General features: G+C 40.3%; 3 protein-coding genes and 1 long non-coding RNA gene across 4 annotated transcripts; 1 reads left to right on the top strand and 3 right to left on the bottom strand.

Annotated features, from left to right (window-relative positions):
• Positions 1-103: 103 nt before the first annotated feature.
• Positions 104-554, bottom strand: c11h10orf53 (chromosome 11 C10orf53 homolog). Its single transcript, XM_068326525.1, has 3 exons — positions 461-554; positions 248-367; positions 104-168 (listed from the first exon to the last, which is right to left on the bottom strand). Exons 1-3 carry the CDS (start codon positions 552-554, stop codon positions 104-106), a joined length of 279 nt encoding a protein of 92 aa, XP_068182626.1.
• Positions 555-1,349: 795 nt separating this feature from the next.
• On the bottom strand, positions 1,350-9,450 carry chata (choline O-acetyltransferase a). Its single transcript, XM_068327761.1, has 15 exons — positions 9,298-9,450; positions 8,945-9,052; positions 8,326-8,517; positions 7,371-7,489; positions 6,646-6,699; positions 6,370-6,550; positions 4,966-5,143; positions 4,710-4,879; positions 4,127-4,227; positions 3,897-4,025; positions 3,682-3,804; positions 3,451-3,592; positions 3,196-3,258; positions 2,964-3,101; positions 1,350-2,562 (listed from the first exon to the last, which is right to left on the bottom strand). Exons 2-15 carry the CDS (start codon positions 8,990-8,992, stop codon positions 2,131-2,133), a joined length of 2,070 nt encoding a protein of 689 aa, XP_068183862.1. The 5' UTR covers positions 8,993-9,052; positions 9,298-9,450; the 3' UTR covers positions 1,350-2,130.
• Positions 8,306-9,496, top strand: LOC137603911 (uncharacterized). Its single transcript, XR_011037347.1, has 3 exons — positions 8,306-8,440; positions 8,970-9,031; positions 9,405-9,496. It is a non-coding gene; the product is annotated as an uncharacterized lncRNA (long non-coding RNA).
• Positions 9,497-10,109: 613 nt separating this feature from the next.
• On the bottom strand, positions 10,110-12,668 carry slc18a3a (solute carrier family 18 member 3a). The gene has a single exon (XM_068327825.1). It carries the CDS (start codon positions 12,204-12,206, stop codon positions 10,647-10,649), a length of 1,560 nt encoding a protein of 519 aa, XP_068183926.1. The 5' UTR covers positions 12,207-12,668; the 3' UTR covers positions 10,110-10,646.
• Between the last annotated feature and the right edge of the window lie 1,297 nt (positions 12,669-13,965).

Genomic DNA, 13,965 nt, shown 5'->3' with positions numbered 1-13,965 from the left:
TGTGGACCATGTGAGACCAACCTAATCTGAAATGTAACAAATACAAATAAATCTTTACAAAAATGAATAATTTTTTATTTAAAAAAAATTTTTTTTTGATAAGTCAGTAAGCTGCTTCTACAGCAGTGACCGCTTCTTCACAAACAGGGTCCAGGTTTCCATCTCCACCTGCAGGGAGAAGAGCACACCAGGTGAGCGCACTTTGTTTCAACGTCGACCGCACGTCACTGTGACGTCACACACCCACCAAACTGCAGCTGTTTTATATGACAGCGGAACACGAGCTCCTCGTGGACCACGAGCTCTACCACGTTCCGCTCGCGCGATTCCACCAAGACGCACTGATGCCCGCGCGCGCTCAGCGCGGCTGTGGACACGTCAATGATTTATGTCTGACGTCACCTCAGCATTAATTAAAGACACACGACACGTCAGGGGTCAGGGTTTGACTCTACCTTACCCTGGAGACCCCGCAGGCGGAACGTCCTGTGTTCGACGGCTCCGCTGGATTCATAAGGCCCGTAGAATATGGTCACCCGCGCGTTCTTCGGCATTTTTTTTTACTGCGGTCGCCATGGTCACGGATAAACAGGTCAGCTGTTGCCAACGCCACTTCCGCTGAAAGCTGACCGGAAATCCAATTGATTCCATTTGACTACAGGTTGTTTCTTCTAACACACCATATTACATACAGTATACAAACATATTATATTACCTTTTAGAATTTAAATGTCAGGCTCTGAAGGGTGTACAAAAAATTACACGTTAAATCAAAACAATAACAGATATTTTACTTTATCTTACTACAGCAATTCTATGCAATATGCGATTTAAATTTGTTTTTTTCGGCATTCACTGTCAGATACTGACTAAAAATCTGGCTTGATACATGGTGTTATTAGTTAGATACTATAGTATGACCCACACCACTATAATATAATACAGTAATGATTTTATTAATACAAATGTCTAATTATATGTCAGAATTCTGTCGCATTACCCTTTTGGTAAACACTGACATATTTTTGTAGCTATTTTTGAGCAAATTGACATTTCTTGATCCCATTAAGATTTGGCTCCATTCTTTGCTCCAACCGACCTGCACAGCACAACTAGAAATGCAGATGACATTTTCCATAAAACAATCTGTTTTTTTAAAATAACATATTATATATACTGTGCATTTGTAAACAGCTAAAAGAACACAAACCTTAGTTTGAGATAAGGTTATTTTAATATCCAACAGTATTTCAGTACAACCATGAACACAGTGATATTCTCTTGTTATTATATTTTACATTTCAACCCTGTATGTTATATCTTAAAAAAATAAATATAATGATATAATAAATATAATATGTGATATTTTACTCACAAATACTCAACATTCGGTGATAAATTAAATGGCATCCTTTAAAATGTGGCCATCTCCTGAACACAAACATAGTGACGGCCCACCATGTGGAGTATGAATATAAACAAAACACCCAAATATCTCATAAAAAAGGTTACAGAAGCTTTAAGGAGAGAAGATGTAAGTTTGATATTGTAGGCACAACATACAAGGAAATTGCATAGAAGATTCTAGTCCGTCATGTACAATCTATAAAAAGAAAAAAATATAGCAGCATGCAACAAATAAGGAGCCAATCAGCCATTTATCATAACTCACAGACATCCTCTCTGTCAAACACCCTGACAGGCTTCATGGACATAATAAGAAATGAAAATGGGAGCATGAATCTAAAGTACATTCCAAATTCCAATTAGCCTTACGTTCAGCATAGGTCATTACTAAAAGTTAAATATTTCTCCATTCGTTGGCTGATTTGTCTCAGTTCAGTGCAAAAGAATACAAAATCAAAAACAAAATTGGCTTGATCTTTTTTTTCTGTGTGTATAGGGACAATATTGAAAGACATTTGAATATAATTAATATTTTTAGTGACAGAAAACACATTTTTTAAACCACCAGTATTTCTTTTTCACACTCAACAGTATACATTTTACAATAAACAACAAAACGGCTTGACACAACATTTTGTGTCAGTTATATTTTATATTTTGTTGCAACACAAAAACTCACATTTAGAACCACCGTTTCACTATATTTATTGGTGATTACCCTTTCTATGATTTACTAATCTTTTTTAAGGCCTGTGCCTCTTCTTGTGATGACGTCTGAGTTTGAGCCTCCATTTTAGTCTGGTTTGGTGTCTTTATCAGAACCTGAGGTGGGGTTTTCTGACTCTTGGTCTGGTCAAATGGTCTCTGCAGTGTTTTGTTTTGCCAGTTTGTGTCTGTTTGCGTGTGTGTCTCCAGTGTCTTAGCTCGTCTTTCCATATTCATATTGGAGCTGGAGTTACATTTATTGCACAAATCCCTCATGTCCAGGAGTCCCTGCACTAGACACTTGACAAATTCTGCCGAGCATGTCTGGGGGCTCTCGTGGAAACTGGACACGGAGAAGATAATGTGGTCTGACTGAGGATTGTAGCATGCTCCATATCCATTGGGAAGCACTGGTCCATAGCAGCAGAACATCTCAACAGTAGTTGGAACCTAAGGGAAGAGTGAATCCTTCAGTGCTAAAGTACTGACACTTTCACTAGTGTGTTAAAATACTACAGGTTGAGCAAAAATAGTTAGACCAGACTATAAATACTACGCAGAACAGAAATCTGATATCTGCTAATACAATTATGAAAGACAAATTATGACATTGCAGTTTTTCATAAAAATACCTGAGTCATATTTTACTGAAATTACATGACTGCTTGTTTTAGGATATTGTGATTAACTTATGCAATTATTTCAAACTTTAGAAATTTCCTAGCAGAGCCAGAGTGTAAATAAAACATCTGTCTGTACCAACTGGGGCAGCAACCCTTATGATGAATAAATTGTACTTAATGTTTCCCTTCAATACATTTTTGGTAGCTGTAGGTAAATGATAACTGTACCTGACTTGTAGAGAGAATGAACTGATTACTGATGACATAAGCTTCATCTTTGAATATTTCTGGTTTATCTATTTTCAGCTCCCGAGCAAGTTCACGTAGTCCCAGCAAGTGATTGTCTATTGCCATTCCTGTAATAGCCTGAAAGAGGAATGAAAACACATTTTTATATTTTCTTGGAAAAGCAAAGTCATTATTTGAATAGAAATATGAGTGAGGTTAGAGTGACATTAACCATAATAGTAAACTTTGTCTGCGCTGCTATGGCTGCTTGTAGCATCTCCATCTTTTCTGTATCCTGGAGAAACAAGCAAACAATAAAGAGTCAATGCCAGTGAATTAAATCCCTTTAATTACAATCGGCAGAGTTTTTCATGATGAAACAGATTAGCACAGACTGCCAAATAAAGAAGAAATGTAGCCAACAAATGTAATGAAATTACATAAACATTAGAGAAGCATTTACTTTAATTGCTCTACTACATCTTACACTGGTGCTCAGTTTCCCATCAGTCATTGCTTTGACGAAGGCAAAGGCTTCTGGTGTGGCTGAACGGATGTTGTCCACTCTGCCTTGCTGAAATCTTCTTATAGAAGCACTTTCATAGGTTGACACTGGTCTGCCATGACATCTAGTACAATGTACAAAGAAAACACCTGCTATAGCTGCTAGCAGTGCCACGGGTCATGAGTTGTATGAGGATATTGTTCTTTTTCTTACCGGTAGTAGGCTAACTGAAGGGACACCTGGATGTAAGCATCCGGACTCATTTTCTGCTCCTTGATGAACTCTTTCCCATAGTCATTAAATTTGTGTACATTCATGTCCAGATTTTTTACCAGCCTGAGGAGGTAAGAATAATTCCTGCTGTATGATGAATACTTTTCAAGTTTTTTTCTCCAGACAAAGAAAATAAAAAAAGAAAAATGACAAACCTCTGTAATTTGTCAGCAGAATTAGAGATGAGTTTGTGGATCTCTGGAGTACACTTCCAACGAAGTCTTCGTGGTGCTGGCAGCTCGCTCACACTCGCAGCCCTGACCAGTTTGGAAGGGCTGCCGATCCTGTCGTCATATGGGAAAACAAATTAATTCGGACAGTCTTGTAGACATTTCAAACATGATTCACATACTGTACTTGCATTTCTGAAAAAACAATGCCTTACATGTACTTGAGGAGGAACTCTGTGCACTGTACAAGGACGATTCCTTCAAATGGTGAGTGTTCACACACGACCCCGCAGCAGCCATCAGCTCCTATGACAAACTGACATGGTTACGCTATTTTCAATGGGATTTTCTCACTTGGATTGAGTAGATTAATTTCACTTCATCATGTGTTCCTCTAAATGCATTTCGCTCACGTTACCTGGGGAACTAATTCAAAAAAAGATGATTAGAGTAATTCTCTAGTTGGCGAATATTAGTGGTTTGAACCATTAAAGTAGCCTTCATCAAACATCTCCATCAAATTTCCCATTAATGAGTTCAGGCATGTAATTCAATGGGAACCTCCCTCCACTCCCTGTTATTACATGAATTCTTAATTTGTCATGGCTATGGCTAATTACATCCACTGGCACTCTGTGACATGAATTTGAAGTGAATCTGCTAAGTTCCATTGTTTTCCACAGTAACTGGTAAATTTAATTAGTTTTATCGTATGACTTTCCATAATCCACCTATATTCCTCTCATGCTGAAGGAGGAGAACAGTGATATAGCTCTCTGGCCACGTTCGGTTCCTAACCTGCATGGGCTTGTCGTACCAGCGGTTGCCTCCGTTGTTGCCTAGTCCTCCGCCGTGTAGCATGAAAATGGCCCGTGTGGTGTCGCTTAGTTGAGTCCCATTTGTTTCATCAAGACAGACCACACACAGACAACGTTCAATCATGTCCAGACAATCCCTGTTTGTAGACTCTGGAGGAAAATACGTTTAGAAAAAAGTCAGATAAATGTGGCTGGTAGATTGGACACACTGACATCCACCTGGCTTCAAACTGTACCTCTCATCAGGACACTACGAGACTTTGCCCACTCTGTTCGTCCATCTGAGGTGAGTAGACCAATGGGCGGAAGCTGTTCCTCCACACTGTCAGCCATCCTGGTGATCTTGGTCAGTTGTGTCAGCAAGTCTCTTTCATTGAGTCGGCGGAAGTTGATCACTACATCCAGCACAAAGAACTGGACAGAAGTTCAGATTGGAAACAAGTTTCAGTGCCACTGAGGTAAAGTTTTATTTTTCAGAAGAAATCTACTGTGGGCCGAAGCTCACGTCAATCTTTTAGAGACATGTGACAACAGTGGACTGTAACTTTTGTCAGCTTTGGTGGTATCATGTTCACCAAAGTGAGTATACGTGCTGATATTCAAAAACAAATATGGTCGATCAAGACAAGAAGCATGACTGAGATGGAGATGGTGTGGCAATTCAGATTAGGCAAATGTTTTTTAATCACTTTAGTTGAAAGTGAAGCTGAAAGTGAAGAAACCGCACTATTGATAATAATCTCTCAGAAATCATCAGCTGAAACTCAACCACAAACGAAGCTCCCTATACTGGTTAATGTTTTCTAATCTTTTGAGAGAACTTTTTAATTCCCTTTGTTTTTGCTTTCATACATGGCTGACCTCTAATTACACTGATAACATCTGTGAATATTGCAACACTAGAAAAATAAAATGGAATCGTGTGGAATATAAATAGATTTGACACAAATATTTCTTCAGGAGGGTTTGCATCAGATTTTTATTAAAGTCAAATGAAAGTCTGAATGAATCTGGAGCTGCTGTTGTTAAAGTAAGTGGGAAAAGATGTTATTTACAAACCAATTCATTAGTAAGATCAATTCCTTTAAGGTAATCTAGTCTCCAGTGACAGGACTGGTCCACTACTGGTCTTACTGTAGGACGTACTGACAGTATGGGTGGTGTGATGGTATGAGAACTTCTGTAATTGTGTATCTTTCAATTTATTTTCTGTGGATCTAATGGTGATGCATGTTGCTGGCTGATGCCCAAATGTCACCCATATAATAGATAATCAACTTGACATGGAGCAGCGTCCGTGGCTGCTATCACTCTTCAGGGGGCGTCTCAGCACGGTGGCCACGGAGCCTGTTAACAGTACAGCACACACGGCTCAGAGTTCATTGTAGGCTCATTTATCTGGGATTCATCCATGGCATTTTTTGTCTTCTCATGATCTGATAAGGCCAGTGTTTTTAGAAATCTCAATTAAAGGCTTAAGATGGCCTCGTGTTGATACTGTTTTCAAATTTCATACTAATAACCCAACATGAGGACTTCTGAAAACACAGAGCTACTGATCTATCTCTATGGAATGACTGAAAGCTCCGGGAAACATCTGGTCTGACGCACCTCTGAACATGTTTGTCACTGTGCCTGACCTGGTTTTTACAAGCTACAATGATGTGTTCAGGTTCTGGCATCACGCTGCTCTCCTGGGCCACCAGCGTGTCCCTCTCCAGCCCCGGTAGGCGGTAAGAAGAGAACAGCCGATAGTACTGCTCCATGCACAAAGGAGTCCCAGCCAGCTGGCCCCGAGCGTAGTCTATAGGCAAAGCATGTCTACATACAGACACACACAACCTTTCATTTACACATGAACCATTCAGATGGAGAAATTCCTCTCAGGTTCAGGCTCTCAGTGTACATTAACTTACGCATCAAGAAGCATCTTGTACTCCAAAACTCCAGAAATTAAATGTGCAGCAAACCTAGGAGAGAAAAACTTTCATTTCTTCACCAACCATACACACATTGTACCTGTGCACTTTTTCACCACCTTGCTCTCCTTATGCTGTAGTTGCCCTTTGGCGGTTGTATAAGATTTAACAGAGTTAATGATAAATGCAAATGATCTGGTTAAATAGCCAATCCCAAATCAACACCACATTAACCAAACTACAGCCTTCATTTCCTATTAACCTTGACATGAGTAGAGTGGCCTCTCGGCCCCAAGGTCTCCTGGGTAATGACCTAATCAATCAGTATATAGATAGGAAATGTTTCTCTATAATCTATGAAAGCCAGTCTGTCAATAATTAAGAAGTCTTCCATTTGTCTGTGGAGATCTCAGTATTGAATAAAGTCAACTGGATTTATACAGTAATGTTGAAATTTGTCCATCAAAAGCTTTTCTACAAATCCAGTTGACTTTATGCAACATAGAAATCTCATTCTCACTACCACTTCTCATGTTTTTAGAGATGTAATAATCAGAAATTTATTATGTGGTGATGACAGATTTTTACAAGAAGAATGTCTGCTTGTTTCCCAAAATATTTGTTATAGTAGATGACGACTAATGATGGTTTGACTGTCGTGTCCTAGTGCCTCACATGAGTGGTTTCTCCTATGAGCGAGTCAGTTGTGTAGTTTCTCCTACCGTAAAGAGTCAATGGGAGCCCTGAAGTTCTGCTGTGGGAAGACCATTGCAGGACTAGAGTTGATGGGCAGAGCCAGTCTGTTGTTCAGGTACATGTCATTCAGCCAGTAGTCATACACCTCCAATAGGAAACAAAGGCATTCAGTTAAAGGGTGTCAGGGAAATTCTTCCTTGGTCAATGTGGAGAGTTGCTAATTCTGTGAAGGATTACAGACTGAGTTTGATGACTCAGATTGCTTTAATGCATGCAGCATGAGAGTTGCAGAGTGTTCTCTGACAACTACAAGAGTCCTACTTTATACCCCCCGTAGGCCAATCCAAACAACAGATGAATAGTTCATGACAACCTGCTCTTCTTCTACCTATTTTTCTTGATGAGTTTATCATTAATAGCCATCTTCTGTTCTTTTGTCTAGGGTCAGTGAAGCACCAATGTTCACTGCTAAGGAATCCCCACTGATTCCCACAGGTGCAGTGAATTTCCTTCAAAACCATCTAAGTAATCCCAAAGTCCAGGTTATTATAAATCATCAGTATTTATAAGAGTACTAGTATTACTGGTATTATTAGTAATGCCTTAACCATTCCTCACAATCTACCACACAGAAATTTCATGGCTTATACTAATATTTCACCCACTGAGGCATAACTGGGAAACACCAATATATTCAAATAATTGCATGCACTTCAGAGATTTTTGAAAAACATGCATAAACTAATTTCATGAGTCTGTAAGTCTTTCCCAATCCTGCTAAAATTTGTTGATGGCCAACATTTCCAAATTTACTTTTATGTAATCTTGCATCCTTATCTGATTTTTATTGGCTGAAGAATTAGTTTGAACTTAACGATAAATGAAGGTGTGGGCTACTCACCAATGATGCTACTTCAAAACTTATTACTTTTGACTTTGAAACGGTCACATGCATCATCTGAGTCTGATCATCTTTTTTACCCAGTTTGCTTTATTCTCTCTTCTCTCCTTGAGTTTGCTCTGCAGTAGTTCTCCGACTCCTCCCGGGAATCCAAACTGCTTCACTACAGTTTGCGTCTTGCTGAATTGTTCTTCTGTAAGTAGATGCTTTGTAATCTTCAGGTACATATCCAGTGTGTCTTTCAAGGCCGGCAGCGGCAACTTCGGAAGACCCTGAGTCGTGTGGGGGAAGAAATCTCAGTAAACTCCTTTCACCCAGGTTTCCAGAATTATTTCAACAAATAACACTTGTCTCCTTTGACATGTGCAAGATATCAGCTTATCACCAACTAATGTTGAAAGAAAGGATTTATAAAAATAATTTTCAAATATTAGTTGCACTTTTTTTTCACAAAAACTTATAATCACAAGAAATTGGACCTCTGACTCAGACTAAGATACTACCAATTAAAATATCATAGCCTATCAATGATTCCGATGAGAGATAATGGTCCATGAAATCCTAATAAAAAGTCACTTTTTGTCTCATTAATACAATTAGTTTTATACATGACATTCCTATTTAATTGTAAAACTTCATATGGTCATGTGTGTTCTGTGAAATAGATCCATACATAGATGTGATATATAAAATATTTACATCTTTTCCCCCTAAATCTTTGGAGGGTTCTTGGTCTAGCACTGGCATTTTGACGGATGCTGATGATGGAGAGCAGCAGCCAAGCAGGTTGGTCCCCACTGAAACAATCTGCATCCACAAATAAAATAACATCCGAATCAAGTTCCAGTGAGGCATTCACCATGACAGTCTATTAGCATTTCTATTTAAGCAGTACACAATTCAGAAAAAAACATATCTGTCATAAAAATGAAAACGCTCATTTTGAAGTAATGTAAGATTATTTAATAATCTGATATCACAGAAAAAAAACCTAATAAATCCATCAAACTGAAATAAAACAATCAAGAATAATGGGGTGTTTTTTTACTCACCAGTAAGAAAAGACAGGCTTGTCCAGGCTTTATCCGTGTAGATGTAAATCCATTTCTGGTAGGGTTTCTTTTAAATTGGACTACCTTTGATCCTTTATCAATTACAGGATATTTCAATCCCCAACATGGCAAGAGCACAAGTCCCTCGCTGGCTCGGAAGAGATGCTGAGTGGTACCTCAACCTCCTGGCAGCCAAGCTCCTCCCAGACGTGCTGCTATTCGCCTAGAAGTTTATTTGGCTCTTCTCATCTTCAGCCTACCTTATTTAGGCTGCGGTTGAGAGCCTAAGCCTATTTTCTGTGGGTTTCCTACTCTGATTTTCTGATTATTAATTTGGTTTTTTTACTCCTTTCTCCAAAAATCTACGGAATTTATTTTTGTCTTATTACATCTGACTGATTTCATTGGCGTCATCTTTATTAATTAAGCTTTGACAAATTGCTGATTGTCAAAAATAAAATCCTCACCATCCAATGGGAGCTACTTATTCCATTTTTTTTAAAATTCAGAAAAGTTACATCTATAATAGATTATATAATCAATCTACTGCAGTTTTTTTTCTTCCTAATGCCGGACATAAATTTGCGTCGAAAACCAATGCATACTTCACAAGTATAAATATAAGCTGTACCATAATGATGATTGTGTTTAAGTAGGTTCAAATGTACAGTATTTAAAAGCAAATTAGAAAATCAGTAGTCCGCAATAAGTAATGCATCACATTAACTGTTTTAACAAAGAATTCCAATAAACAGTCTATCATTCGCATAGTACTATTTTAATTATGTACATGAATATACATTTCTGTACAGTTGAAAATCAAACAACGAGGCTAGGCATTCCAGACATACATCATCCCAAGTAAGCAAAATAAACAGACAGAATGACGCGTCCAGCTGTTGACAAACAGTATTGCATATTAAGTTTAGCGGCACAACTCTGGCAAAATGAACAGGCTTACGGATCACACTGAAAGATGCTTTTATACATTCAACATCTCATCTTTTTGTTAAAACACACTTATGCATCGTCCCTGAATATGATATGAATCACTTTCTAACAGAATGATAAATACTGTTAACAAGGAAACATTTATCTTAACAAATCTTCACTATACTCTCGTATTAGAATGAACAAAACCAATAGCGATCGTCTTTCTACTGCAAAAGCTTGAAGTTATACTTTATTAAACAATACCCTCGGGTATTGTCATCAGAAGGAGTAAATAATTCATGTTTTTACACGTCCTGATCGTTTTATGTGGTTGATTCGATCGGACGGGATGTACACAAATCCACGCGGGCACTTAATTAGTTTTACACTGAGTTACGCTGGTCTTTTACGCACTTTTATGCAAACTCTCCTCCCGATGATTCTTCCTCTGAATACGACCGCTGCGCAAATGTTTCAATGCCGTTCTCGTCGATCGTTGTACACAACCCTTTTCTCTTCTTCTCTCTTTGCTCCATCTTAATGGTGTCATACAGGCCTGTGGGACCGTCCTCCAGGAGCATATTTCTCTCTGAGAAAGAAGGCTTCAGCTGTGACACATTCTTCAGCAGAAGGAGCACCGGCGCGTAAAGCACGTTGGCGAGGCCCATTCCTAAATTGAGTTGAACAAATCCCAGGTCATGCACAATCTGTCCAGCCACCACAGGCCCCATCGCATAGGCCAGGCAGTACGATATGTCTGCGATGGCGTAAACGCTTCCATACACCGACACGTGACGCACATCCACCAGGAAACCCAGTGTTGGCAGGAGCGCCGTGTCCACAAAGGCGATGCCGAAACAGATTCCGCACAGTGGGATCATGAGCTCTCCAAAGTTTTTACAGGCTGGGACTGTGCATGAGCTTGCGCCTATGAACACCATGCCTATTGCTCCGTAAAACCACTGGAGGTGAGGGTATTTGGCTGCTAATTTGACTGTGAGATATACACCAAAGACATGAGGGAAGAAGGCAGGGAACCATGTCATGCCGATCTCCCACTGACTGGTGTGCATAGTCTCTTCCATCCATTTGGCGATAGTGGGTTCGAGGAACGCAAGGGGGATATTGCAGATAGTTAGAGCGCCAGCCACTACAGCTATATAGGGGTCAAGCATCAGTTTATATATGGGAGTGCCCACCGGCATGTTTTCTCGCTCTCGGTTGGAGAAGGGTTTAAGAAACACCAGACACAGAACCCCATCAGTGAGACAGATGCAGGCCAACACCAGGAAGGGCACCTGCTTTCCTGCAAACTCATACAGGAACCCTCCAAACGGGGGCGCCACAAGAGACCCAAAAGAAATGAATGCCAAGGCGATCCCCAACGCTTTGCTCCTTTCAGCCTCCACTGTGTACTTGTCTGCGATCATGGCGATCCCTGCAGTGTCAGCGAAAGCCGAACCCAGGCCCTGCATGCTGCGCGCCAAGAACATGGTCGCGTAGGTTTCGGCAAAGGCAAAAGTCAGAGTGGAGAGAAACATTACATTTAGACCGATGAAGAGCGGAATGTCATATCCTACCCGGTCTATAAACGTGCCACTCAGTGGGTTAACCAGGAGCTGCAGGATGGCTTTGGAGGCAAACAGAATGCCAATCTGTAGGTCGAAGTTCCCCTTGGCTGCTTTGTGAGTGGTGCTGTTTGTGAAGTTGTCGTGTGGGGCATCAACTTGGACACGATCCGCTTGCTTCTGTAGCCCCTCTAGGTAATCGGGTATGATTGGCACAATTACCATGTAAAGCATATTGTCTAACAAAAGTGCTGTACATACTATTACTAGAATAATCCGTTTCTGGCGGTTTGGGTCTTGCATTGCATTGCCCAATTGTTTAGTTCTTTCCCCTATCCGGGACAGTTTGGAGGCGGCAGATTGTGCCAAATTTGGGGCTTGTGCCTCAGTAGTTCCCTCCGGCTCCATAGTTCTCCACTTTCTGATTCGTATTCTGAGAAAGAAAGTCGTCTTCCGGTTGATATGTTTATTAAATTACGCAGGCGTGGTACATCTGTCCGTCTTTTACTTCGTTGTCTTTTCCAACGCCGGGAGCCCCTCTTGCGCACCAGGATAACTTTTCTCCGCTTTCCTCTTCTCCGTTCCGTCCCCCGTCTGTCATTGCAGGCGCTTTTCCACCCCCGTGACTCCAAATGGTTTTATCTCCTGCGTCTGTAGAGGCTTCATCGTCTCCTATCCCGTCATTCGGGTGACGTTCTGGTCCCGGACTGAACCCGCGGACGGGGAATTCACCTTCAGATCAAACTGCGAGGCTCCTCTGTGTTTCAGGTCCGCCTGCTGCGCCCCTCCGGCTCCCGGCTCTATCCAGTCACCTGGAACACAGTCATCAGTTCACATCACCCGGACTGGGTTTTGTCGGTCGTGGAAGGAGGACATACTGCAGTTTGTTGACTCCAATAGGTGTCCCCTTCCCCCTCCCATTCTACCAACCACTGACGCACACTTCTGTTCTCCCCAAGACCTTTTATGCTAATTAAAAAAAAGAAATTCCAAAGTGCGCACTGCTGTCACTGCTTCAACTCGTTTCACTTGTGTCTCACTTCCACAATTTGGAATTACAGTCGGTACAATTTGATTATTTAAAAGTTGGGTATAAGTCTCTAAAAATCCTGCACGACAATCTAGATGACACAACAGTTTGCATGCAGAACATTTCAAAACCAAAGCTTTTAAGAACCACACTTCAGTGGACAGTTCCACAGAATACGCGGAAGTTGAAGCGAATAATTTGTGAGTTTAACCTTTAAATTCTTCGGGTAATTTTGGCACAAAATGAACCTTTCACTTCATCTTGGACCTGCGCGTTGGCAAAGTTGTCATTTTATTGGACATCACGTGAAACTATTGTCACTTTTGGATCAATAGTCCCCAAACGTACTGAAATAACACGAAAAAGTTGGTCTCTAAAGGCTCTCAAACGTATTCCCTTCATGCGTAATAATAATGTTTTCTCACAATCAAAGCGTTAAGGTCTAAATTTCTTTTTACTGTTACATAGTCTTTTATTTGTTCTTTGGAGCAAATATGTTTCGTCACAAAGGTTAGACTGAAATTTGAAAATAAATGAGGCGGAAATTTGCGCCGACTAACACCACTGACGGTTTGTTCCTTTTTCCACCAATAAACGATGATGATGAGCGATCTGTGCGATTAAAAAGCGGGACACTGCCATCTAGCGTTTAAGGAAAGCTACAGCAACCATCGACAGCATTTGCTGCACAAACCAGTCATTCTATGATGCACAAAAATAATTTAAAGTGAGGGTTGACTATCAGTCTTATCTTCCTCTCCAGTACCCTGGAATAGACTTTCCCCGGGAGGGTAAGGAGTGTGACCCCCTATAGTTGGAACACACCATCCGGTCCCCATTTCTTTCTGCCTCGTCTCAAAAAGAAGACATGTGGCAGAAAGAAGAAATTAAAATGGTTTAAAGATGCGAATGTGATGTTTTGTGAATGCAATAAAAGTACAACAAGTTAAAAATATTGATGGATGAATAAATTTTATTTTTATCTTGAAATTTTGCTTTTGGTCCCGTTCATTTCTGAAAAAAGAAAATCATTTCTTTGGTTTTCTCTGTGGTTGTCATGTCAACGTTCAGCCTGTAGATGTCACCACGTCCTCATCCAGACAGCGCTCGTTACAACTTTATATGCTTGTCATAAAA

Source organism: Antennarius striatus, chromosome 11 (genome assembly GCF_040054535.1).
Source record: "Antennarius striatus isolate MH-2024 chromosome 11, ASM4005453v1, whole genome shotgun sequence".
Lineage (NCBI taxonomy): Eukaryota > Metazoa > Chordata > Actinopteri > Lophiiformes > Antennariidae > Antennarius > Antennarius striatus.
The sequence above is the reverse complement of the archived record's forward strand: the minus strand, read 5'-3'. Positions and strand labels throughout refer to the sequence as shown.

What these genes read in the sequence shown, in the direction of transcription:
- c11h10orf53 (XM_068326525.1), bottom strand. Translation starts at nt 554, where the DNA reads ATGCCGAAGAACGCGCGGGTGACCATATTCTACGGGCCTTATGAATCC. An exon ending in CCGCCTGCGGGGTCTCCAGG is followed by an intron (nt 368 to 460) that starts GTAAGGTAGAGT and finishes ACGTGTCCACAG; the next exon opens with CCGCGCTGAGCGCGCGCGGG. An exon ending in TATAAAACAGCTGCAGTTTG is followed by an intron (nt 169 to 247) that starts GTGGGTGTGTGA and finishes TTCTCCCTGCAG; the next exon opens with GTGGAGATGGAAACCTGGAC.
- chata (XM_068327761.1), bottom strand. Translation starts at nt 8,992, where the DNA reads ATGCCAGTGCTAGACCAAGAACCCTCCAAAGATTTAGGGGGAAAAGAT. An exon ending in TCGTAGTGTCCTGATGAGAG is followed by an intron (nt 4,880 to 4,965) that starts GTACAGTTTGAA and finishes ATTTTCCTCCAG; the next exon opens with AGTCTACAAACAGGGATTGT. An exon ending in AGACAAAGTTTACTATTATG is followed by an intron (nt 3,102 to 3,195) that starts GTTAATGTCACT and finishes TTCCTCTTTCAG; the next exon opens with GCTATTACAGGAATGGCAAT.
- slc18a3a (XM_068327825.1), bottom strand. Translation starts at nt 12,206, where the DNA reads ATGGAGCCGGAGGGAACTACTGAGGCACAAGCCCCAAATTTGGCACAA.